We start from the raw sequence: 27,606 nt of genomic DNA, 5'->3' as shown, positions 1-27,606 counted from the left end.
GGAGAAACTTATATTTACTCTACCGGTGTTTGAACTACATTTAAAAAAAGAAACAAACATGGAAAACACTCGTGAAGACAGAATGCAGCCATGCAGCAGAGAAAGTCTCTAAATCTACCGACGATTCGCTAAAACGGACACCTGGTGGACGTTGCTGCTCGGAGGGGTCGCCGGTGTCCGCGACGCTTTGGTGAACGCAGAAGGCGAGTTTTGGGCTTTTGCGACGCCAAAGAATAAAAAGAAACTCCACTCGTTTCCAAAACTGAAGCTAAAAAAAACTTTTTTTTTAATTATTTAAACAGCATCATGGACATCTAAAGCTAACGGCGCTAGCTACCACAACTCCTCAGGAAGCACACCGATGACACAAAGCGACGACTACGTGCTAGCCATGACCAAGCAGCTAGCGTGATCGTAAGTTGGACAAGCATCACGCGTCGCGTCGCGGCTATGATTATTTTTGCGAATCGTCAAACAGCGCGTCACGTTAGCCTCTCGTCGGAGCGTAGCCTTCCACGGCAAACGGGAGCCGGGAAGCGGCTTCGACTCGTTAACAACAACAACAAACAAAATAAAAAGCGACCGAAAATTCGTGAAACCGGAGAAACTCCGTCCGCTCTAGCGAGCCAGCGAACGCATTTTCTGCCCGATGAAACTCGTGTTATTGCTTCGACACTTGAGTGTACGTGATTTCGTGGAGTTTACGGTTGGTGTTTGCGGTTGTCTTCGTCGAGCGTAGGCCTCAACAGAAGCGGACGAACCCTCCGTGTCACAGAGCCCGAGCGCCGACAGACCTCCAGACCGACGCGCCGACGGACCGACGGACCTCTGGACCGACGGACCGACGCCGGTCCGGTCCGGGGCAACGCGCACACTTAGCTACCTCTCAACGACGCAACACCACGTTATCGGCGACGAATTCAAACCAAACATGCTTTGACGACACACGCGGTCTTTGAAACGTAACACGTGTGCGTTTTGTCCCGGTCGGCCGCGTCGACGTGGAACGCTTTCGCTCGCGTTCCCGCGATTTGTACTCGGCTAGAATTTCAGGTTGGAGTGACGGTCCGGTGTCGTTGTGCAGCTAACAGCTAACACTAACACAGCTAATACATCGACGACACAACGAATTCTGCGTTTTTCCACCGACGTGTTCGTAAAGGAGCCGATGGGGGAAAAGTTTGACAAAATTAATCTCACGAGCTAGCTGCCGGCTTACTCGCCTTTTTCTGAAAACGTCGTTCTTTGTTTGTTTGTTTTTTTCCCCGCCTGGCGGCCGGTCTGGACACACAGAGGACACGTCTTTAAAAACAAAAATGAAGACCAGGAAAACCGGAGGACCGAATCTCTCCCAACAAGCAGCTTCTACACGATCTACACGAAACACGAGCTAACGACGCTACAGCATGCAAAGCGACGCGGTCGCACCGGACGTGACGTGGAACACGGGAAGGTCCGCGGTGGGTTCCGCGGTGGGTTCCGCGGTGGGTTCCACCGCGTCCGACGGGTCAGATGTGAAATGTGTTCATGTGTTATGTTGTGAATGTTTGTGAATATATGCGTCTGCATGTGTGTGTGTCACATGTTCCACCTGTGCAACTCAGGCATTCAAGATGTTGGTGAATGAAACACACTTCAGGCGGAGGGGGAGGTGGGGGAGGTGGGGGAGGTGGAGGGGGGTGGACGAGGGGGGGGAGGGGGGGAGGAAACAGGGCCGAAGCATCGAAGACTAAAACACTGACGGCTCATCGATGTCGGGCCGATACGTCACGGAAACGCGTCACGCACGCACCAAAAAACAGCAGCAGCACCACGGAAACAACGAAGCGACAAAATGTTCCCCATCGAAAAAAAAAATTAAAAACAGCGACGATATCACCGCGACACTCAGGTAACCAGGGGCAACCAGCGTCTGCAGGGTTTTTTTGTTGGCCCGTCTCCGCTTGTTGTCTGGCTTGTTTTGTTAAGTTTTCTGGTTATTGTTTTTCGTGTATTTTTTTTTTCTTTCTTTTTTCTTCTTTACTTTTTAATGTGTTCTCTTCATTTTTTAGAATCTTCCGGAAGAACAGTTGTGACAGCGTGGAGACGACTTCCGGCCCCGACTACCACGTTTCTACGATGACGATCGGTGTGATGGGCCTTCTTTGTTTTTCTTCTTTTTTTTTCTTTTGGGTGCCGTAACGCGAATCCCCGATTTTCATTGGCTATCTCGGTCGTCGTCCTTTTTATCTAAACTGCATAGATTAACTGTCCAAACCCTCCGACCCGCCTTCCTTCCCACCGTTCACCTGTCAGTCAAACGTCACGCTCGTTTTCATCAAATTCAGCAGGACAATCGGAGCCCCCCCCCCCCCCCCCCGCTCTTTGGTCGGATAGGTGTGACGAGAAGGGGAGGCTGTTGTCGTGGAAACCTGCCTCGTAGCAGTGACAACCCTTATCCCCCCCCCCCCACCCCGACAGGCTGTTTTTTCATCAACCGGTCGGCTGGCTGCGAGAGACGTCTCAGCGGGAAGCGCGTCACGCTCTTTCCACGTGTCGGATCTGAAGTGGCGGCGTGGCAGGTCGGGCTTCGCCAGTCGGAGCTAATTTCGACGGGCTGACTGAGGTGAGTGACAGGAGTGAGACGGGAGCCGGAGGGTGTCCGTCCTGCGGGGCGACGTTCCGGAACGCTCCGGGACGACCGGCGGCGTTACGGAACCTCGGGTGGTTCCAAAATCCCAAACCTTCCGGTTTTGGAACGCGGCTCCGGAATTTATTAACGTGTTCCTGAAGGTGCTCGGCTCCGGAGCCGTCCCGCCGGGTAACCGAACGTGAGGAGCTAACGGACGGGCCGAGACCCGCGGGACTTCCACCCGGCAGCCGTCACCGTCACTGTCCTCGGAGACTCCCGAAAAACGAAAGAAACTGTTAAAAAATAAGAAAAGAAAAAAAAAAAAAAGAAAAAGAAAAGGCAAACCAAACAAACAAACAAGTGAATGTCATATCATAGGTCTTCAGTTCGTACAGGTCGCTAACCCACGTGTTGCTCCATAAATACATTTACATGTACATCTGTAATAAATATGTGTATTTGTACCCTCTTTTCTATATGTAGTTAAGTCAGCTATAATGTGATGGCGTTTTTATTGTGTTTTTTTTCTTCGTGTTTTGAACCCCACCCGAACCCGAGGTGTTTCCTCTTATCTGGGATTGGATCGTTATCTCTTCCTAGCTGATTGGTTTATCTGTCTTGCATTTTATGTTTCAAGTTTTTTTTGGGTTGTCGTCGTCGTTGGTGATTTCTTTTCTCTGCTGGCTGTCGGTCGGACGGTCGGGTCGGTCGGTGTCGGTCGTCACGGCGGCGGGTGGCGGGGAAAGGGGGGGGGTGCGGGGCGTCTTACATCCCCAGTGTGCCGCCGATGGACGACGCCAGGACCACGCCGAGGATGACACAGCAGATGATGATCATGATCTTCTTCTGCAGGGCGGAAAAAAAAAAAAAAAAAAAAGGGGGGGGGGGCGACAGAAAGACGAGTTACTGAAAGTTCGTAGGAGGTCGTACCGCCTCCCGGTGACGATTTGTGAAATAGATAAATAAACAGCAGGTATTTTTATTCATCTTCGTTGTGTGTGTGTGCATCAAAACTCTGAGCGGAAACAAAGAAAATTCAAAAATCATCTTAAAAAATAAGTAAAACATTTTTACCCTTCTTGCGACTGTCGTCTCACCAAAAGATAATTTATAACGTAAACTAGACTTCTACGATCACCTTTATTTTATCAAAATTATGGGGGAGGAGCCAGAGGTGTTTTTGGAGCCAGCTCTCCCCCTAGTGGCCCTCGGTGGTACTGCAACTTTAAGGCACTTCTGTATTTGCTTCACTTCTGATTTTTTTCACATTTTTAGATGCAGTCAATGAGTTTCGGTGTCTCGCTTATTTTTCACGTGCGGCGTGAAGAAGCAAAAAGGAGAAGGAAAAGATTTGTGTTCACGCGTGCCACATATATGACACGGTGTCGCTCTAAACACGTGACTCAGCTCAAACGTCCAGTCGTTACCAAACGGGAAAGTCGTCGTAGAAAGATCGGATTGGCGGCAGCCGCAGCAGACAGATTTCAGCGTAACGGCAAAATAAAGACCCATAATGACTCACTACCGCCCCCTAATGTGCGAAGTGGTATTACAAGATGGGATTTATTTCTCACAGCTTCATTATTTGAGTTTATTCCGTCATGAAATAAAGTTACGTTGAATAAAAGTTGGTTACCTTGCGAGCCTGGCTCTGGTATTTGACGGCCTTCTTGGTGTCGGAGACGGCTCGCTCCACGTAGTCGACGGAGTGCTCCACGTTGTACTCAATTCTGTCAATCATCTCTCCCTGAAACATTCACACACACGGCAAAGGTTTAACACACACGTCGGCGGGGCAACCTCCGCCGTGTCGCGCTCACTTCCTGTCCCCTCGTGCGACGCACCTGGCTCTCGACCAGCATGGCCATGTCCACGAACATGTCGTGCAGCTCGCGGATGCTGTTTTCCAGCTTGATGATCTCGGTGTGTCGGGTCTCGATCTCGTTCAGCGCCTGCTTGGTCATCTGAGAGTCCATTTTGATCTGCAGGAGACGTTCGTACACTTTTACATGAAAACAAAAAACAACCAGCGAAAAGGTTTCACAAATAAAAAGCTTCACCAAAGAAAACTAATTCGGGAAAATGTCTGTATCGTAAGTTTTTATGGAAAATATATTACGTTATTAAAGAGGACGGACCGACCGTATGTTGGTCATACTCACCAATCTGCTGCTTCAGCTTCTCTTTTAACACAAAAGTTATTTCTCAACACTTCCTGCACACGTTTCAAAATAAAAGCCTCCTATAAAAGTAAAGGGATTCTGCCCACAGACTGTATCTAAAGTCACAATGGCTCAAAGTGAAGCCAGAATGTTCTGGTGACATAGTTTAAAACCGGCGTGCAGTAGTGATCGGGGGCGGAGACATGGGGATGAAGCCCCGCCTCCTGCAATAGTTTGGCTTCACTTTTCGGGAGTTGTCCTGACGTCCATCTTTGTATACCTAACTGTGAGTTATATTTTCTATAAATTTACGTCCTGCTATGTTCAGGTCAGGTGTCGGGGAAAAAAACGTGAGTGAGCCTTTAAAAATTTGTGCGTAATCTCTTTGAAATAATTTTGCACGTGAAATGTTTTACAATGAAAACTTCCAGCAGCAACTCTGTTTTGGTCAAAACTGTGATGGTGACCTTTGACCTCCGGCTGGAGGACCGACTTACCTGCTTTCAGAGTAACTGAACACCTGCTGTGAACCGGGTTTTCACTGACCTCCGCTGGTTGAAGTCGAAGTGCACCGTCAGCACACTGTGACATCACAGGTGGGCGTGGTTTCAACGGAAGACGCTTTGATTCGCAGCTCGGTGTTCAGTTACGAAACACGACATCGGCGGTGCCGGTAAAGAGTCAGAGCTTTTAATTTGGAGGAGCACGTGACGTAAGTGAGGTTACTCCTTCAAAATAAAAGCTCCCGCGGCTGCCGTTTGACCTCCCTCCCCTCCTCAACCCTCCTCCTCCCGTAGACCCTCTGCTGTGATATGACAACGTCCGCGTTCACTTGATGTCTCAGCGCACCTCGTGGCCGTCCTGCGTCCCCGACGGCTGACGCGCGTCGCAGCGGGACGCAGGACGGCGCGGTTAAAGCGACCCGCGGCCGCAGCCGGGTTCAGGTGCGGTGCTTACATCATCGGTGAAGACGGCCAGCTTGCCACTCTCCAACATGTCCTCGAGCTCCTCGTTGGTGGTGGTTCTCCCGGCTGCAGACAGAGCAGAGACAGACGGAGACGTCGTTTAGGGACGAGAACACAGGAAGCATCAGGTTATCCTCGTCTGCGCTAAAGATCGGCGCCGGGGTCTGTTTTCGATGACGGCCGGACGGAGCATCCGGCATATTTTCCAAATAAAACACCCCGTGCAGCCTTCTGAAACAGGCTAAATGGGAAATAAATGTGACGATGAATTTTGTTTTACCACAAAAAAAACTTTATTAATTTTGTCTGCAGCACAACGTAAGAAATAACAAAAAGAAAGCAGACGACGGAACAAAACAGCGACGCACACGTGGCGTGACGGGCCGGTGGAAAATGCAGGTAACACGACACGCGTGTTTCAGCAGTGACGTTCAGAGAGAAGCTGGCGGTAGAACCACATGTAGGTTCAGATGAAAGTTCTGTTGCTAGGAAACCACAGAGCCCGCCCCCCATCCTTAAATCAGAGCCTGAAATCATGACTGGTGGAGCTTAAACTTCACCTGTGCGTGGTCTGAGAGTGAAAAACAAAACGCTGCATCGCCGGGCCGTGTGGTGTGTTTGTAGCAGCTGTGTAGCAGCTGTGTGTGTGTGTGTGTGTGTGTGTGTGTGTGTGTGTGTGTGTGTGTGTGTGTGTGTGTGTGTGTGTGTGTGTGTGTGTGTGTGCGCGCGCGCGCGCATGTGAAGGTCAACACTCGACTGTTGAGAGAAAAAATAGCTGCACTACCTCTGCAGTGTGTTTATCTGTCTGCATCAGCCCAACCTGAGTCTGAGTGTGTGTGTGTGTGTGTGTGTGTGTGTGTGTGTGTGTGTGTGTGTGTGTGTGTGTGTGTGTGTGTGTGTGTGTGTGTGTGTATAAATGTTTAAAGGTGCAGCTGGAACTTAAAAACTGAAACTTGAAGGCTTCAGGGATTTTTCAGTTTGTAAAAAAAAAAAAAAAAAACACATTTGTAATTATTAAATATTTGTTTGTGTTACATGTAATTAAATTACAAGAAATAAAATCAGTCGAGTTTTCTGACAAAAAAATCTGTAATGAAACAAGTGAGAACATTTCCGTGTTTCTGTGTTAGAACTCTTAAATTTGAAATATGAGCTTCATTATAACCAAACGACTTCCTGTAAAGCTGAACAAATGTTCCCTCTGCGTGCCTCATCCAGCAGTGTTGTTGGCGTGTTGTTAGCATGTTGTTTCCGTGTTTTGTCGGCGTGTTGTTGCCGTGTTGTTGCCGTGTCGCAGACTCACTGATCTCCAGCTGTCTCTGGATGCGGTCCTTGCAGCGGTCGCGGTACTTGGACTGCGTGGTGTTGTACTCAGTCATCACCTCCACGAACTTACGTGACAGCGTCGAGTGCTGCGAAGACACGAAGAAAAGAGGAAGAGGAGAAGAATCCGTGAGAAGAACAGCTGAACAAACCAAAGCAGAGATTTTTTTTTTTAAACCAGTTTAACTGAAACTTTCACATCAATCGTTTTTATCTGGAATTTTGTTTTTCAGCAGCTTGAAAAAACTATTCAGTCACTTTTTAAAACTATTACAAACTTTTATACAAACCTTTATGTTTAGAATTTTAATACTTCGATTTAGTTTCTGCACTTTATTTTTTTTTTTTATTTAGTCATGGTTTTATCTGGTCTATTGTATTGAATGAAAGATTCATATTAACAACAACAATAACATTAACACACACACACAGATCTGTGGTGGTGTAAGATGCTGCTGCTGCGAGGCGCTGCAGTTCTCCTCTCGTGCACCGGGAGGCAGCACAGAGGGGACTGATGAAGAGGAGGGAGGCAGCAGAGTGGACTGATAAAGAGGAGGGAGACAGCAGCCAATGACAGAGCAGAATACTGCAGGGTCAAGATGATTGACAGCTGCTCGTCTCACCTGTGTCTTGCGGATCCGGAGGTCCGCCGATGATCTGTTGAGACCTTCCTCCTGCTCGATGCTCTGCTCGATTGCTGCAGGAATACACACACACACACACACACACACACACACACACACACACACACACACACACACACACACACACACACACACACACACAGAGTCAGTTAAATAAAGTTAAAACAACAAAATATCCTCACTGAATTTTAGCCGGTGCTCTTATTGTGAAAGGTTTGACAGTGCTGTCTCCACCACAATAAAAGCAGCAGATCAGGACTTTTATCAGAGCTGACGGAGAGACACCTCATCTTTCTGTCCCTCCTCCTCCTCCTCCAATACTCTTGTTATTCAGCCGGGGAGACTCAGATTAATAATGTGTGTGGATGTTGTGATGTGAGCTGAGATCACAGAGCAGGAGAGACGACAGCGCTGCGTTTTATTTAAGGGGCCTTGCTGCCTTCACGGTGTGGATGTTGTGGCTGTAATGACGCCAGCAGCCTGAAGGGGGCGCTGACAGGACCACAGACCTCCAGTTTAGCTGCAGGTGTAGTCCTGCGAGGTCACACACACTTCAGATCTGAAGATAAAAATCACAGCTGATGATGTGCGTGTGTGTATGTGTGTGTGTGTGTGTGTGTGTGTGTGTGTGTGTGTGTGTGTGTGTGTGTGTGTGTGTGTGTGTGTGTGTGTGTGTGTGTGTGTGTGTGTGTGTGTGTGTGTGTGTGTGTGTGTGTGTGTGTGATGACCGGCTGCAGGTGTGTCCTGGTGTCATGTGACTCCGATGTCTCCTGCGTGTGATGAGATCAACTTGAAACGGTTACATAATGTTTTCCACTGAGCGTGTGTTCCCGTCTTGCCTACGTTGTGGGGACCCGGATCTGTCGGCCACATTGCGTGGACTCCTCTAACTTTTAAGTCCCCACAACACAGGTGATCAACGCCGATCACCTGTGTAGACTCAGACCGAGGGTGGGCGGAGCTTCTGGTGAGTCTCCAGGAAGTGAACGCTGAGTCCTCTGAAGTGATGAAAACATGAGTGTGTGTGTGTGTTTCCTGGCTCGTGGCCCAGCTGCTCGCTGCTGGATCCGCGATGACTCAGCGATATCACACAGCACTGATGGTGTGTGTGTGTGTGTGTGTGTGTGTGTGTGTGTGTGTGTGTGTGTGTGTGTGTGTGTGTGTGTGTGTGTGTGTGTGTGTGTGTGTGTGTGTGTGAGATGAAAACTAGGTGAGTAAGCAACAGATTGCGAGTCCTCGTGTGTCTGTTTGAGGACGTCTGCAGCATCTTTAGTTTCAGACAACAAACTCGTGTTTATTTGTTCTTACCTAAAAACCCGTTCTGGGAACCACGGCGACGAAATATCAAGATGAAATGTATTGATAAAAATGTTGACCTCCCTATTAATACTCGTACTTCTGGAGCGGATGTAAACAGGAAGTGGATTCGGTGAGTCAGCTGATGGGTCTCATCGGCAATCTCTATAAATTTTATTAATTGGAAATTTGTTGGAAATGTAAACATATTATTAACAGTCTCTTCATCCTGTCTTCCATTCATGTAGAATAATTTGCTTCATATCATCAATAGAAAACGTTAAACTTCCCTCTGAGAGGCAGCAGCGAGTAGTTTTGATATTTTTTAATGATTGATGATCAATAACCGATCACTGGTTGGTTTCTGGGGAAATAATGAAACTGACGTGTTTAATGGGGCTCAAAAAGGGTCAAACAGCAACTTTAATCCTGAATTTCTTTAAATTTTGTGGAACTGTCCCTTTAACAGCAGCAGAGCTGTGCGTGAGCACCTCCTGCCTGCAGTGCATCGTGGGTAATCAGACAAACGTCACTGATCACTGAGACTGAAGGAAACTTAAAATCAGACAGATTCTCAGTGGACTTCTGAACTGTGTGAGTTTCTGTAAGGTGACTCAGCTACATTTCCTGCGTTACGTTACCCGCCTGCTAGCTCGCTAAGCTGTTAGCCTCTGTAGCTTCTAGACACCGTCCATGTTGCCGTTGCCTAGCAACGCGACTTTCCGTGTCGTAACAACAAAACTGAGCGTCGCAGTTCAAGCCTTCATGATGTCATTTAAATGAGACGTACTGTCACTTTAGCAATCTGAGCAGCCTGAACTCTGACAGTCAGACAAGATGACCACAACACAAATCTGTTGGAGGCGGAGCCTGTCTGCCCTCCCGCCCCCCCCATCCTCCACCCACACCCAAAATCTACAGTAGGAGATGCTGCAGTGTGTGTGTGTGTGTGTGTGTGTGTGTGTGTGTGTGTGTGTGTGTGTGTGTGTGTGTGTGTGTGTGTGTGTGTGTGTGTGTGTGTGTGTGTGTGTGTGTGTGTGTGTTGTTGCCTGGTGGGGTTTCCAATTATAGCTTCATCTCAGCATCACAGCTTTTCTCAGACTGCATATGTACATATGTGTGTGTGTGTGTGTGTGTGTGTGTGTGTGTGTGTGTGTGTGTGTGTGTGTGTGTGTGTGTGTGTGTGTGTGTGTGTGTGTGTGTGTGTGTGTGTGTGTGTGTGTGTGTGTGTGTGTGTGTGTGTGTGTGTGTGTGTGTGGGTGCGTGCGTGCGTGCGTGTGTGTGTGTGAGTGTGTGTCGTCCCTCCTCTGGCTGTTCATATTAAAGCAGTGATGTCCTTGAACCCTCAGCAAGAACCAACGATGCTGCACAACGAGTTTGTGTGTTTCTGTGTGTGTTTCTGTGTGTGTTTCTGTGTGTTTCTGTGTGTGTTTCTGTGTGTGTTTCTGTGTGTTTCTGTGTGTTTCTGTGTGTGTTTCTGTGTGTGTTTCTGTGTGTTTCTGTGTGTTTCTGTGTGTGTTTCTGTGTGTTTCTGTGTGTGTTTCTGTGTGTTTCTGTGTGTTTCTGTGTGTGTGTGTGTTTCTGTGTGTTTCTGTGTGTGTTTCTGTGTGTTTCCACTTTGATAAATCACCTCCTCTGTTTCTGAATATTTTCTTCTTCTGTGAACGTACCTTTTAATTTTGAGCGAACTTTATTGGCTGTCTTCTTGATGTCAGCTGTGAGGTCCTCCAACTCCTGCTTGGTCTCTGCAGAGGAACAAAGAGACGGTTTGTTTCTGTTTGTGTTCCAACGTCTGGACGACACTCACACGCTCCCTCTAGTGGACAGAAGGGTCTACTGTGATGCTGCGTTCACGGAGGCGGAGCTTATTTCATTACCCGTCTTGTCATTTTAAAGTTTGCCGATTATTTCCTCCACATATTGATCGACTGGTTTGTAAAAACTCAGTGAACTTCTGAAGACAAGCAGCAAATCATCACATTTAAAAAGATTCACAAATCAACATACAACATAATAATGTAAAAATATAAATATATTATTATTTGTATGTATTAATAATTGTATTGAAGTAAAGTGTGTGTGGACGTCCGCCTGCAACAGAAACACTGAGTGTTGGACCGACGGATGCTGACTGGTCCTCAGGAGGAGGAGGAGGAGGAGGAGCGGCAGTACATCACATCACGTCGGCCATGTTGGATGCAGCGCAGCAGCGGTGCGGTCAGATTTACGAGCGCTGCAGTGGTGCTCAGCCGTCTGAGTCACCGTCTGACGTCTCGCTGCTTCCTGTTTCTGAAGGGAGGACGGTCAAGTGGTCAAACCTCAGGTGTAAAAAAAAAAGTCCTGATAAGACCTGTAAACCTGAACACTGAAGAGTCCCGATAAGACCTGTAAACCGGAACTCTGAAGAGTCCCGATAAGACCTGTAAACCTGAACTCTGAAGAGTCCCGATAAGACCTGTAAACCGGAACTCTGAAGAGTCCCGATAAGACCTGTAAACCTGAACTCTGAAGAGTCCCGATAAGACCTGTAAACCTGAACACTGAAGTGTCCCGATAAGACCTGTAAACCTGAACACTGAAGTGTCCCGATAAGACCTGTAAACCTGAACACTGAAGTGTCCCGATAAGACCTGTAAACTGAACTCTGAAGAGTCCTGACTTATTGTTAATGAAAAAATTCTCGACTCTTCTTTGTTTGATTGGCGGGTGGTTTCTGTTGACCAATCAGTGTCATGAGCCAGTGTGTACACACTCTGTCAGTGTGTTGTTGTTATATTTTATTAATCAGCAGTTGAAACACGTTTGTGTCATCGGAGACTCGCCTACGTCGGCAGAAACCGGAATCGAAGCCGTTTCATCGTTCGATGACGTTTCTACTGCGAAAATTAAAACATTTCTTCTGTGTTTGTGTTAAAAAGAGTTTCTGTGTGTTTTCTTTTGTCAACTCCTCAGTTTGTTTCTCTGAACGACTTCTTTTACTTTGAAGTGCAGAAACGTTTCCTCACGGATCGTGTGAAGCTGCTCACTTCCTGTTTGTTGTGACTCTCCCTCATCATCCTCAGAGCGACGATGTCGGTCGAGACGAAGATAACTGAGCTGTGAGGAGGAGGAGGAGGAGGAGGAAGGCTCTTTATGAATGGCTGCGGTCTGCAGCCGCACTCCGCTGCTCTCACTACAATTCCCATCATGCATTATTCACGGGGCTGCGTTGTGCATGACGGGACGCTGGCAGCTGAGCGCGAGCTGACCCAGAAGTGAGGAAAACAGGAGGCGACATGTTCTCACCAGAAGGAAGAAGAGGAGTCGGGACGTCGCCTCGGATCAGTGTGAGGATCCGACCGACCCCGGCACCGATCCGATCCGCTCTCTCACTCTCTGGGCGCCTTCGTCACCGCCTCCTCCTCCTCTTCATCAGCTCATTCACTCTAACTCATCATCTCCAGCTCTCTGATCCCCGTTCAGCTTCTCAGGAGGAGATGCTTCCTCAAGAGCTTTTCACAATAGAAGCTTTACCGCATTCGGTTTTGAGGTGGTGGGAGGTTGTTAACGGGGGGAGCGTGTCCTCGACAGAAACTCCTCCCCCTGCAAACAATACTGAATCTAATCTGGATTATTTATGATGAGAAAATAAAATCTGATTTAATTTTTGCAGGAAAAACTAAAATGATTTTAATTCATTCATGGAGTTACCCTCCGGTATATATCTGTACGGTGGCTCTGATTGGCCCCTGAAGCATGGGGGCGGAGCCTGTTGAACTCAACTACAAACAAAATGTTTTTTCAGCTCAAACTCACAGAAAGAAGCGAGAAGCTCGTCAGTCCGGGGTTAAAATCTTCATCTTCATCATGCAGAGCAGCATGCAGGAGGAAGAAGAGGAGGAGGAAGAGAAGAAGGAGGAAGAGGAGGAGGAAGAGGTGGAGGTGGAAGAGGAGGAAAAGGAGGAGGAAGAGGAGGAGGAGGGAAGAGGAGGAGGAAGGACGGCAGAAACAAAGAAAGAAAAAGGAACAGAAACAAAGGACGAGAAAACAGAAAATAAAAATCATCATTTTCATGCAACAACAGAAGAGAAAACATGAAATAAAAGCAGCATGCAGGACAAACAACAACAACAAGGTAAATAAAACAACAAACAAACAGGAAGCTGAACATCGACAGCATACAGGAAGTAAAGCCAACCGGTTTGTCACGACTTATTTTTAGCCTCCATTTGTTTTATTTTTACGAACTGTCCCTTTAACAGCAGCCGAACTGTGTGTGAACAGCTCCTGTCTGCAGTGCATCATGGGTAATCAGACAAACACTATTGATCACAGTGAAACTGAAGGAAACCTAAAATGGGATAGATTCTCAGGGGACTTCTGAACTGTGTTTCAGGACGCGCGTCAGAGATGATGAACCTCGGCAGAAGAAGAGTTCTGGATTCGGTGGGGTTAAAGATAAACGTGGGAACCTGCACCTCCTCTTCCTCCAGCTGACCCGATGAAGAGGCCGTGCTTGTTCCGCTGCAGTGCTCCTGACAGCGGTGCCTCGTCCCCGGGCGCCAGCTGTGACATTGAGTTACGGCTGCTGAGTCACGCTGCGTCGGGGTCGCGCTGAACTCGCCGAGCATCCAGCTCTTTCGTTTCTTCCTCGTGTGTCAGGAGGAGCTCCGAAGAGACGGATCTCATCAGCGGGTCGTTAACGGGATCAGATTTCACCCAGAGGCTCGAGGTCGACCGACCGAAGGTTTCTGACACGTCATCTCTGTATTTACGGTCCAACAGTGTCCGGAACGCAGACGGGATATGAAAGAGTTCGTAGCTACGAGCACATGCAGAAAGTGTTTAAGCTGCAATACCACCAAGTACCACTAGAGGTCGGTTCCAAAAAGCCTCCGGCTCCATAGACTCCCATTCAACTTCTCTCATCAAATACAAAGTCAATAAAATGTGTCCATCAGTTATCTCGGTGTTGTTAGCTAAAGTCACTTCTTCTTATTAGTTTTCTGGAGGTCCATCTGAAAATAATCCCTCATTCATTAGAAAATAAAATGTGTGTGTGTTGAGTCTTACTTTCGTCAGGGTTGGGTGCGGCCAAGATGGCGCTGTGCTGCTTCTTGACCTGTTCCACATCCTCTGATAGCTTTTCTATACAGCCGCGGATCTCCTCCACCTGGACACAAACACAGAGAGGTCAGCCCTCCAGACGATCCACTGAACCAACAGGAAGTTCAACAGGAATCATCACATCCCTACAGACGATCCATTAAACCAGCAGGAAGTTCAACAGGAATCATCACATCCCTGCAGGAGTTTCTAATAGTTTCAATCAAATATTTTAATATTTTAAAGCTTTTTTAAAAAGTTCTGACGTTTCGTGTTTGTTTTGACAAACATGAGGTTCGTGGCCCCTCAGCAGGTCCCTGCAGGTGTGAGTGCGGTCGTGTCTCACCTGTTCGAAGAACTCGTCCATGAAGTGGTCCCGGTCCACCTGCACCACCTCCTCGTCATCGTCGCTGTCCTTAGCCTGCAGACAGGAAACATGATGTCACTGTGATGTCACTGTGATGTCAGCGTGATGTCAGCACATAGCAGACAGACAGACAGCGTTATGTCAGAGAGTCAGCTCCACTAAAATACAGTTTTCTGACCTCCGATACAGACAAACAAACAAACAAACAAAAAGAGGGGGGTTGAGTCAAAAATGCAGAAAAATACAGTCGTTGTTTTGGAGGCCGCGCAGACGAGAACCTTCGACCACCTGCAGACACTCCAAAATGTTTCCGGGGAACACTGAACGGTGACGGACAGGTGGACAGACAGGTGGACGGACAGGTGGATAGGTGGACAGACAGGTGGACGGACAAGTGGATAGGTGGACAGACAGGTGGACAGGTGCTTCACTAAAACAAACAAACTAAAAAAGGCCCGAGCGTGGGACTTCAAAATAAAAGCACTTCCCCTGAAGATCAGCAAGTCTCTGAAACCTTCACTCATATTTATGTAAATAATATAAATAATTGAAATAATATGAATTATGTAAATAAAGAATATAAATATTGTAAATAATATAATTGAAATAATATAATACAAATAATGTAAATATAAATAATATAAAAAATTAAATGAGATATTATAAATAACATCACGACCCAACACATTTAATGTTCTGTGTTGTTTCCATGACGACGTTCTGAAAGCATCAGATCCAGAAAAGGTTTGATGTTGTAATAAATCAGATGTTTAACTCTAATTTCAGATCAAATTGTTTTATTTCTCTCGTGACTGTGTCATTTTTTATTATTATTTACATATTTATTCAACGACGCTCGATTGGCTGATGTATTTCCTGAAGATCATAACGGAGAAACTTCCTGCTTCCTTTGTTTATTGTTGTTTTTTTAGCTGTTGATGCTGCAGGTTTAAACATAAAAGCTACAGCTGAGCAGGGAGCAAAGCATCATGGGTAATGAAGTCTTTCTCATGGTGGAAACAAAATGAACCCGCGTTCACGCACGAGAGATCACAAAATCATCTCAACTTCTTTGTTGTGACTCTTCTGTGTGTGTGTGTGTGTGTGTGTGTGTGTGTGTGTGTGTGTGTGTGTGTGTGTGTGTGTGTGTGTGTGTGTGTGTGTGTGTGTGTGTGTGTGAGAGAGAGCTTCTCCTCAGATCAGATCAGATCAGATCAGATCAATACGGACAGAAATAGACGGCCTTGATAGCAGCGATCAGCTGCCTCCGTCCTGCTCACACGCACACACACACACACACACACACACACACACACACACACACACACACACACACACACACACACACTAAAAGCGTCTCATGTAAATGTGGTTAAACCTGCTGTGTGGACGCCATTCTGTTACCATGGAAACACGTCATCAGACGTTAATAAAAGCTGCTGTTGTTTTGTTTTTAATAGAAATATAACGAGATAAAAACAACATTTGTGTGTCTCTGACGGGACAAACAGTCGCCGAGCATCATGGGAAACGCGCGTCTGCTCCGAGCTGATAAGGTCGAGCCGCCTCCGTCCACCAATCACACGCTGCCGTCAACACGCCAACAGAAACCGCAGAAAACACGGAGCAGCGTCACATCTGTCGGAGGGTCGTCACCCAACCGGACACCCGTAAAGGTGCAGGGCATGCTGGGAAATATTTCAGAGAGGCCTCAGGAGGTACAGAACCATGTCAGGGATCTAATGGGGTCTACCCTGGAACCACCAGGTTGTAATTGATACCAACATGGTCTAATGGGGTCTAACTGGAACCACTGGGGTCTAATGGGGTCTAACTGGAACCATTGGGGTCTAATGAGATCTAACTGGAACCATCGGGATCTAATGGGATCAAACTGGAACCATCGGGGTCTAACTGGAACCACCGGGGTCTAATGGAGTCTAACTGGAACCACTGGGGTCTAATGGGATCTAACTGGAACCATCGGGGTCTAACTGGAACCACCGGGGTCTAATGGGGTCTAACTGGAACCATCGGGGTCTAATGGGGTCTAACTGGATCCAACTGGGTTACAAGGGTCCAATGGGATCTATCAAATCGGTCAGAACGGTTTCAGGATTAAATCCGGTTTCAGGGTTCTGAGAAACGTAGCGTGTCCTCACAAAGACAGAAGAGCAGGCATGTGTGAATGTTTGAACCAGACGTAGTCCCTGAAGGCATCGCAGCAGCCCCCCTCTCTCCCCCCGCCCCCTCTGGTGACAGCAGAGGACTCCCTGACCTTCAGAGAACCAAGTGATCTGTGAGACGCCCAGGAGATAAACCGAGCCCACCGCCGCCACGACAACCGCAGACAATAAAAATAGAAAAAGAAGAGAGAAAAGAAAAGAAAAGAAAAGAAAAGAAAAGAAAAGAAAAGAAAAGAAAAGAAAAGAAAAGAAAAGAATTTAGAAAATGTTTAAATAAAATCAATCTTTAAACGGATTTTAAGGGTAAAGTAAAATATTTTAAGAAACAGAAATCACAAGATAAAAAACTGTAAAGTTTCAAGTTTAAATCTGTAAAATCTCAAGAAATAATTACAATAATTAAAGATTTGCAATATTTTAACCAAACACTTGAAATTCAAGAAAAATTATGTAAAAATTTTAAAACAAAAAAATTAAAAACGTGGATACTTTACAGAATTTTTTTATTGATTTTACTTTTACTATTTCAACACGGATTATTTATTTTACAATGATAAAATATATTAAAGAATACAATACTAAATAATACGATGCTAAAGAACGCAATGCTAACGTACGATACCAAAGAATTAGGTTGTAAAGAGTACGATGCCTTTATGTTGTTTGAAACACTTATTTTGAAACTATTTAATTTATCTATGAAATAAAACCGGGTTCAGACGAACAAGTCGAACTGAACGAGCGTGTCTGATTGGTCGGTTAAACTTCGCATCACGAGGTCTGAGACTCGGATTTCTGGGGTCGCTGTGGAAACCGGAATCGAGGTCATGAGGTCAAACGAGGCGAGACGTGATTCGTCAGTCATTTGACGCACTCGTGTTCAACGTGGGAACACGTATGTGTTGTGTGTTTACGAGCACATTAATGTGATTAACGTGACTGACTGAGCAGCTCTGAGAGAGGGGAGGGTGGGGGGGGCTGTAGTTACAGGATGGGGGAGGGGGGAGAGTCCTGCTGCTGTAAAATACATGTTCAAATAAACCGTCGACACACGTCAACAACAACGTAAAAATAAAAACACTAACAACAACAACAAAAAAACACAAGTCCTTTTTCTTCTCTCATCTCACTTCAGTGTTTTCTACTTATTTATTTAGAATAAACACGTTTTTATTTCAGCTCACTGAGTCTCTGCTCTGTGGGCGGGGCTAAAAACCAGATTTACAGAGACGTGGAGCGGAGCAGAGGAGGGACAGGTGAAGTGAACGTGACGTTACTCGTTTCAGTGTAACGAGATTAATTGAATGGACGGACGTCGACCTCAAACTTCTCACAAGAGTTTCGTTGTTTGGTTTAGATTCGTTGTTTGTTTTCTTTAATAACGAGATAAAATTATACGTCAGACTATTTATTATCTCGTTAAAAAAAAGAAAACGTCTGAATAATGTAAGAAAGATTCTGTTGTAACGCAAACATTTTCTCGTTATGAGAATTTTTTAGAATTAAAAGGCAACAAATCTCATCATCTTGTAAAAAAAACCAAATATAAAAACATGAATTGTGATAACGAGAGCAATTTATCGTAAAAACGAAATGAACTGGCATCTCAACGTGAAAATATTTTTGTACCAATAAGAAATGTTTCATTAAAAAAAAAAATGTGCCCCTGAATAACTGAATACATTTTTTTTTATTATTTGAATTCCTTCTTTTTTTTCCATCTCCTGTTCTTAATTTTTTTTTCTTTGTCATTCTTTTTTTAATTTTTTTTTAAAAGAAGCTCTTATTTCATTAATTCCTCACATCCGTGTCTTTCCTCTGATTTCTATTTTTCCTTCCTCTTTATTTCCTTCATATATTTGTGCCTCCTCTTCATCTCCATCCTTCCTGCTCCCCCCCCCCCCCTCTCATGTCATGCAGACTTAAATCAGGACGTTGACCTCAGGTGTCAGAGTGTGTTCTCATGCCAGCAGAGTGTGTGTGTGTGTGTGTGTGTGTGTGTGTGTGTGTGTGTGTGTGTGTGTGTGTGTGTGTGTGTGTGTGTGTGTGTGAGTGTGTGAGTGTGTATTTGCATGCATGAATACACACACCCTGTATTTCTGTGTGTGTTTGCAGTAAACCATGCCAGCAGCGAGCTGTGTTACCCACAATCCTCTGGGATCTCTGGCTCTACCCAGAGTCCATCTGTGCTCTGTGTGACCGTTCGTTCCTCCACGAACCAGATTCACCTACAGAGATCTGATTTAAAATAAAACAAAAACAAAAAAATTACGCTTTCATGTTTCTCCTTCTAATCCGACAGACACTGAGAATTCAGAGCATTTAGTGAGCGCCTGAACGCACCGTCAGTCTGCAGACCGGCTTCATCACGTGACATTATAACGCCGACAGGAAACTGGAAATCAAAGATTTGGGTCAAAACTGATTCTTAAACATTTGCAGCGTTCCTTGTTTTGATAAAAAACAAAAACTTTATGATGTTAAAATGAGAAAAGTTTCATTGGTTCTGTAAAATAAACAAAACAAAGTGACAGAAGACTTTTCTTATTTCTAAAAAAAATTCTCTTCGTGATAAAAATCGTTAATTTTCACTTTATTAAAAAAAAAGAAGTTTTTAAAACATACCAGGACCGAGACACCAGAGACCAGGTTCACATCCAGACCCAGGTTGAACAGTCGAAGGTTCACTATCAACTATTAATTAATCAACGTCTGGTCGTTATGGCAACAGGAAACCACCTGGTCGGAGATCAGCTGCTCCGTTCGACCTCTACAGGGTTTTACATTCATCACGTCTTCACCCTTTCATGTTAAATTAAAACACACATGCACACACACACACACACACACACACACACACACACACACACACACACACACACACACACACACACACACACACACACACACACACACTGTCTGCCTTCTTTCTTTATTTCTTTGCGTCTATAAATAAACGGCTGACTCGTTGTCCTCATCGTTGAGACGCCAGAGGGACGAATGGGGCGGATAAAGAGAAGAAAGGACGAAGGGGCGGAGCTTCGATGGGGTCTCTAATGGTGTGTGTGTGGGGGGGAGGGGGGGTCAGAGGGGATGAAGGATGAAGGATAAACGTCTCTTCTTCTTCTTCTTAAGGTGTTTTATTACCCGTAGGGTCCATATTCCCACCCCTCCTCCTCGGTTGAATTACACAGCAGCCGTTCATCACAGAGAAGACGCGGCACACGTCGCATGAAACGGCGCGACCTGACCTTTCCAACGACGTCATCGTCTCGTCCGTGCGACGAAGTGTCGCGGAGACAATCGACTTTAAAGTCCATCAAATTTAATCCGCTCCTCACAGCTCATGAAAAAAGCTCAGGGTTCAAAGGTCATCAGAGACGTTAATATGTGTTCGTCAAACAGACAAAAAGTCTCCAATCGTGATTATTTGTCTCCTTAAAAAAAACTAAAACTAAAATGAGAAGGACTTCTGTTTGATCTGTTTGCGTCTTTAATGGGTCATTCTGCTGTATTTCCTCCTGGAGCTTTATAAAAAAAAAAAACCTCATCTTTACAGGAAGCAGTTTAAACTTCCAGGAAACAGAAATGTTCTGCTGTGATTGATCTCCTTCAGAGGGACTTCCTGTCCGACTTCCTGTCCGACTTCCTGTCCGATTTCCTCTCCGACGTCCTGTCTGACTCATTTATTCGGCTTCTATTCATTCAGAAATAAAGATGAGACATTGAAGGATGTTCTCACATCATGTGGACTCAAAATACCTCCGCACTGGCCCCGCCCCTCCCTCTCCTCAGCAGCACCGCGGCACTCTGGGTAATCTAGCCGTTTTCCCAGGATGCAGTGAGTCATGAATCGATAGATAATCTTCTTTTAGTCGGCCGGCGGCTGGCAGGCGGCCTCAGAGCGGATCTGTGCGTCCTTGCAGCAGCGTTCTGCTTTAGTGGACAGGTGGCGGAGGGGCGGAGCTTCTATATTTAAAACCCCGCCTCCTGAAAGTTAAATTAACTTTTTACTTGTTTTAATGATTTGCTCTTTAGTTGTAATAAATCTCATGTTGTGATGTCACTTTTTGTTTCACCACATTCACAGATGATTGTTTACACGTATTTACAGTGTTTGTTTTGTTTACACGTGTTTACAGTGTTTGTTTTGTTTACAGTGTTTGTTTTGTTTACACGTGTTTACAGTGTTTGTTTTGTCTACGGTGTTTGTTTTGTTTACACGTGTTTACAGTGTTTGTTTGTCGGGGAGTGATTTCTGTTTTCTGATCAGGTGAACTGTTCCTTTAAATTGAAACTCTTGTCACCTGCAGTCAGAATATTTCATCCAGAATCCAACAGAAGTTACATCGAACTAAAACTAATAAATAAATACATTAAACCTCCTGAAACATCTGTTAGCTACTAACTGACCAGCATCAACACAGTATTGATCAGGTATCGACCAATCAGCTTCAGCTCTTCTTCTCTGACTGTCGATCAATGAACGCGGTTACACGTGTGATTTGTTTCAACGTCGTCACATCGCAGCTCGACTTCACTCAATTATTCAAATTCTGAATCAACATCTCGCTGTTTTCTAAAAATCTGTGTTTGTTTGTGTCACCACATCAATGAATAAACGAAAAACAAACAAACAAAGCGACCGCTGAAAGGGGAATTAAATGCGTCGGTTTGTAACGAGGAGTAAATGATTCATTAAGAAGATGAAGCTGTATCGGTTTATTGATTCGACTCTTTCACACAGAGACACGAAACCACAGCTGGAAGCTGCACGAGCCCTCGAAAACCTCGAACGCCTTCACATCTGTTTTATTTTAGTAATTTAAAGATCAAACCGGCTGGAAACACATCAGCTCTGTGGATGAAAGCTGAAATATGAAATATCTACAACCAGAGACTCTGTTCGATGTGACCATAAAGAACCAAAAAAGAGACGCAGAATGTCCGCAAAGAGTTAAATTGATCGGAGCCTGATGCTAAACGACCACAAAGTGATAAATAACATCCACACAACGTTTTTGTAATTTAATCTAAAAAAAATTAATTAAAAAAAAAGGTGGTTTTCAGAGTAAATTTTATTATTGATCGTAAATATCTGGATCGATAGAAAACGTTAACGCCTCGTTTTCTGTGAACGAAACTGAACGTGTTTTTAGATCCAAACGTCCTTCAGGATCAATTTCCTGTTCCTGAAATGTCCTGATTCCATTTCCTGTTCCCCAGAGAGCGTTAACACGCTAACATGTGTGTTACTGCATGTGTGTGTGTGTGTGTGTGTGTGTGTGTGTGTGTGTGTGTGTGTGTGTGTGTGTGTGTGTGTGTGTGTGTGTGTGTGTGTGTGTGTTCATGCTGCAGGTGAACGTGACCGAAATCAGATTTTTCTCTCATTCACGACACAGATGTGATTTTCTTTAATGGCGGCATGAAAAAGTCCTTCAAAATAAATCCAAACGTCCACGTCGAGTCCTATTCACGCAAAAGGAACCGAACTTTGTCAACATTCAAAGTCAGAGACTAAATTCAAGTCAAGACTTTAATCTTCTGAAAAAAAACACAAAAAAACGAGTCCGAGTCATCACTCGAGTCCAGTTCAAAAAGTGGTTCTTTAAAACAAGTCGGTCTCTGAGGCCTCCGAGTCGAGTCAGAACTTTTAATTTAATGTCAATCGGGCTTCATCGGGGTGATCGTACTTTACAGACAAAATATTTCAGCTCACCGGTCGGACTCGACGGTGAACGTCCGAGTTGCGAGATGACTTCCTGTCAGCTGCAGGAGTCCATTTGAAGGAGGTGCGGCCCGGTTCTGAGCTCGGCCGTCCGCCGGCCTCTTCGTGCTTTAATTCAGTTTCAATAACTGCCAGTAATCTCTGAACTATTTATAAACCGCTCGCCTCCTCCTCTGGACGTTCGACCGACACACAGACGGCAGGAACAGCTGTCTGAGCTGCCAACGTGCCCACGAGCAACCAACGCTTAGCTGCTCTCCGGATGAAACCGAAGCGACGCTCACACAGTGAGCCTCAACGATCCGTTCAGATTCAATCGTCATGTCAAATTTATCGGTTTGTTTACGTCATTTTTTTAAATGTGGTTGTTTTCAGATCCTGTGGGGGCAGTGTGGAGCTGTGGCGGTCAGATGTAATACACAGATGACCTGTGGGGGCAGTGTGGAGCTGTGGCGGTCAGATGTAATACACAGATGACCTGTGGGGGCAGTGTGGAGCTGTGGCGGTCAGATGTAATACACAGATTACCTTTGGGGGCAGTGTGGAGCTGTGACAGGGACCTGCTGAACTGAACGTAAACAAGTCAGAGACATTTCCTGGAAAAACAGAATGTGGGCGGAGCCGACGGCGTGTTTTGATGTTCTGATTACATCGTTGTTCATGTGTGGCGCCCTCTGGTGGAGTCCTCCAGTTACACACAGAGTACAGAGGAGAAGATGTGAGCGGTAACGTTCACGACGCAAACGGCTGTCAACGCGAACACGTGGTTCAAAAAGCAGGTTAACGGTTGTTTTCACTGTCGATTCATCTGTCGATTATTTTCTGGATTAATCAATCAACCGTTTGATCGTCACAGAGGAGAAAAGAAACAGAAAATATTTATAAAGTAGAATAAAATCATTGAAATTAAAATTTTTAAAAAGGCTCAAACCAATTAATTGATTATCAAAATATTCGATGATTGAATTATCTGTCGAACAACTAATCGATTAACTGACTAATTGTTGCAGCTCCTGTGGGGGCAGAAAATAACAACAACATGTTCACAGGTGTAAAGCTGAACGACGCTCCGCCCACTTTTTAACCAAATGACGTAATAAAACGTTAGCAGCTTTTTGATCCGCTCCCGTTTGCCTTTTTAAAAGTTACTGAATTACACTGTTAAAACAAACTCAACACTTCCTGTATCTGTTTCAAATTAAAAGTCCTCTAATGTTTCAGTAGACTTTAACAAGGCTTTTATTTTGAACATTTGCAGGAAGCTTTTGAGACTGAAATCAGACGATAACACTTCAGATGAGTAATAACATTTGAAAACAGCGGGATTATACTGCTGATTAAATCAAAGCGATGGAAACAAACGTGATTGATTATTGTATGTATCTTTTTGCCATAGAAACAGCTGTTGCGCAACCTCGGAGACGACGCACAACTTAAACTGAAACAAACAAAACGACACCGCCTACGCCGTCATGCCGACGTAAACATGGAGGAAGTGAATCCGTGAGCAGATGTTTGTTATATTCAGAATATTTTCAACACCTGACGCCGTTACATCGCTGCTACCAGACTCCTTTAAAAAAAAAAAAAAAAAAAAAACACTAACTTAAGCTCAGAGCTGTCTGTCGGCCGTCGTCTCCATCAGTTTGTTTGTTTGTTTGTATTATTGGTTGTCTCCGGACTAAGGTGATGAATCTCGTACTGGTCCTGACACCGTGACTCAGAGGACACACCTGTGACATCGGCATGACATCACCGCCTCGCCTACACTTCCCATCAGGCTGCGTGGAAACGGAGACGAGGACGAACCCGGTTCTGTGTTTAACGACCTTCTCTGCGTGTCCTACTAATCAAACAGAGCTGCCGTCTGATTGGCCGAGAGAACGAGTTCATCTTTAGAACGAACCAAAAAAAAAAAAAAAAAACGAGGTTCAGAGCGGAAGGCGAGGAGGAGGAGGAGGAGGAGGATGTTTGCTGCTGTTACGAGGATGCTCGCTGAGCTGTGGCGGGGGGAGGGGTACATCTATAATACATGAGCGCACACACACACACACACACACACACACACACACACACACACACACACACACACACACACACACACTCAAGGGAGACCAGGGACGATTGCAGGGCCATTAAATGGAGATGCTGCTATAAATCACATGACCAGCCTCCTACTGACCAATCAGCCCACACACGGGATTGTCTTCAGTCAGCAGATACCGCTTGGTCAATATTACGTAGGAGGAGTGTGAGAGCGCTGGTTCTGCTGTCATTGTGGGGACCTCATCTTACACCTGGTTACTGAGGACATTTTGGAGAAAATACAGACGTTAAGAGAACAGGAGGACATGGGATCATGTTCTGCACAACATTTTATAAAATGTAAATATTTCTGGGATTACTTTGCGAGGACATCCCTGACGTCTCCCAGAACACGTTTGAAGGTGTTGGATTCATGGACGTATTTATGGCTCTTAAATGCAGGACAATTTATTCATATGTTGTATTATATTTTAGAGAGTGAGGGCATTTTTAAAAGGACGTTTCTTCAATGTGAAGACTTTCTGTTTTTAGAACTATAATGTACAAACAGTGATTCATTCACGTCTGGCACGGCAGCTATGAGCTTTAACCTCCTGTTTTATCAGCTTTACAGAAAAAGAAAACTAAAGACACTAATAATATCAGTAGAGATATCAGTAGATATTAATATGGAGTCAGTAGATATCATTAGAGATATCAGTAGATATTAATATGGAGTCAGTAGATATCATTAGAGATATCAGTAAATATTAATATGGAGTCAGTAGATATCATTAGATATCATTAGAGATATCAGTAAATATTAATATGGAGTCAGTAGATATCATTAGATATCATTAGAGATATCAGTAGAGAGACAATCAGAGATATCATTAGCGATATCAGTTGAGATATCAGTAGAGATATCATTAGAGATATTATGAGAGATATCAGTATCAATATTAGTAAAGATATCAGTGGAGATATCAGTAGAGATATTAGAGATATCATTAGCGATATCAGTAGATATTAATATGGAGTCAGTAGATCTCCATAGAGTCCATGTGAGCAGGCAGTACCGCGGTGATGTCACAGTGACCTCCTGTGTGCCGGCAGTAATGGAGGGTTTGCCCTTGACTTGGCTGAAGGATGGCCACTGGCACACACACACACACACACACACATACACACAACACACACACACACACACACACACACACACACACACACACACACACACACACACACACACACACACACACACACACACAGTGATGAGCTAGCTATCATTAGCGTCCAGCCTGTAGCCACAGATGTATTTTCTGCTGCAGTTTGTTGTAAACTCTTCCTCATTGTCTTCATCAAACTGCCTCAGGAGTCATTGGTTACCTGTGATCAGCTGATCAGAGGGCGGAGCCTGTGGTTAAAAACCTGCTGACCATCTGAATCATCATCTGACCATCTCTTCTCATGGACACATCAGGACACTGGACAGGGACAGACATGTAACAGGTCCACATCTCCGGAACCGGACATACACAAATCATAATCTGTCTCTCTGCAGTCGTCTCTTGTCTCTCCGTCGCTGCCTCGTGTCTCTTTTGTAGTTTCAGGTCACCGTATCTTTACTGACTAACTGGCCTCAGCAGGTCCTCTCTGTCTGCACACATATGATCTTTTTAAACACACGTGTCACATGATGACAGAAGGCCTGAATGAAACATGTTGTTTAGCTGTAACACGCAAGAAAAACCAACACGGGGGGTTGATTTGACTGGATTTTCGCTGCCCCGCCCCCTTGGTCGGAGTCCAATCAGTGTTTCTGTCCCACTAATTAATTAATAACAATGACGGAGATGTTTTGGTCGGAGTATGATGAAAGTTGAACACATCACCTGGCAACTATGACTCGTGACTCATAAACAGAAGAAAACAACAACATCCTGGTACCGTGGTTATGAAAACGACCTCCTAACTCTGAGCTCACGTCCAGAACCGACCCGATCTCGGAGCCGACTGAAGCAGCAGCAGCTCGGAGAAACTTTAATATGAAAGCATTAGACTGCTGCCATCAAGGTGCCCTTGAGCAAGTCACTACGGCAGGTGTGTGTATTTTTCTGTGTGTGTGTGTGTGTGTGTGTGTGTGTGTGTGTGTGTGTGTGTGTGTGTGTGTGTGTGTGTGTGTGTGTGTGTGTGTGTGTGTGTGTGTGTTTCACCTGTGTTTAAAGGAGGACAAAACAAACCACATGCCAGTCAGACACTGAACACACACACACACACACACATACACACACACACACACACACACACACACACACACACACACACACACACACACACACACACACACACACACACACACACATACACACACACACACAGAAACATGTGACTGTGTGTCAGCAACACGCCTGAACACGCAGCAGCCATTTTAAAGAATAGAATAAAATAGAAACCCGCAGGCAGCCTGCTGACTGTGACTCCACCCACCTGTCAGTCAAATTAGCCCCGCCATTAATTCTGCAGTCTAAATGTAATTTAAACGGTGAGTTGTATAAAAATTTGAACAGTTGTCGTGAACGAATAAATTAACAACAGAGGTCAAAAGTGTTTGTTGGAAAAGACTGTAAACATGTTTATTTCTGTTTATTTCTGCTGTCAACATGTAGCGGACTGACTAGTGGACATTCGAGGAACTGCAGGTTTTGTTTTTATTTTTAAGACCCAGAGGTTTCTGATTGGTTCAGCTAACGCTAAAGGCTAACCCTCCTATAACAGAGCGATGTCACAGAGGCGACACTGTTTGGATCTCTGCGAAGTGAAGTCCAAACACAGCTGCAGTTACAGCCGACCACCACAGGTGTCGCCAAAGAGAATAAACAGATCTTCGTTTACGTCTGCAGAAAATTCATGTAAGTCGATGTGATGTCCTCAGAAGTGACACAAACAAGAACGTGTGTGCGGAGGGTGAATTATGTCCCCACTCAGACCCCCACCCACCTGTTACCATCAATGAGACTGAAATAAGATATGCTAATACACACACACACACACACACACACACACACACACACACACACACACACACACACACACACACACACACACACACACACACACACACATTTAAACAGAATATAAATCCAGTTCTTTGAAAACTAACGTTGACTGGCGGCAAAAAGCAGAACAACCAGAAGAAGCAGCATGATCAACA

At 45.2% G+C, this 27,606-nt stretch overlaps 1 protein-coding gene across 1 annotated transcript in view; it reads right to left on the bottom strand.

The window, feature by feature from the left end:
* Window positions 1-2,997: 2,997 nt before the first annotated feature.
* Window positions 2,998-27,606, bottom strand: part of stx1b (syntaxin 1B) — a 31,241-nt gene continuing 6,632 nt past the window's right edge. Inside the window, exons 2-10 of the mRNA XM_069716113.1 lie at window positions 14,433-14,507; window positions 14,054-14,153; window positions 10,672-10,746; window positions 7,685-7,758; window positions 7,042-7,150; window positions 5,731-5,804; window positions 4,456-4,593; window positions 4,248-4,358; window positions 2,998-3,457 (exon numbers count right to left, since the gene is read on the bottom strand). Coding sequence (XP_069572214.1) covers window positions 3,377-3,457; window positions 4,248-4,358; window positions 4,456-4,593; window positions 5,731-5,804; window positions 7,042-7,150; window positions 7,685-7,758; window positions 10,672-10,746; window positions 14,054-14,153; window positions 14,433-14,507 — 837 coding nt within the window. The 3' untranslated portion in view covers window positions 2,998-3,376. The remainder of the gene's footprint in view (window positions 3,458-4,247; window positions 4,359-4,455; window positions 4,594-5,730; window positions 5,805-7,041; window positions 7,151-7,684; window positions 7,759-10,671; window positions 10,747-14,053; window positions 14,154-14,432; window positions 14,508-27,606) is intronic.

Source organism: Brachyistius frenatus, unplaced genomic scaffold, assembly GCF_029030835.1.
Source record: "Brachyistius frenatus isolate BFR_SWC_R1_liver_20210118 unplaced genomic scaffold, ASM2903083v1 Contig_151, whole genome shotgun sequence".
NCBI classification, from domain to species: domain Eukaryota; kingdom Metazoa; phylum Chordata; class Actinopteri; family Embiotocidae; genus Brachyistius; species Brachyistius frenatus.
The sequence above is the reverse complement of the archived record's forward strand: the minus strand, read 5'-3'. Positions and strand labels throughout refer to the sequence as shown.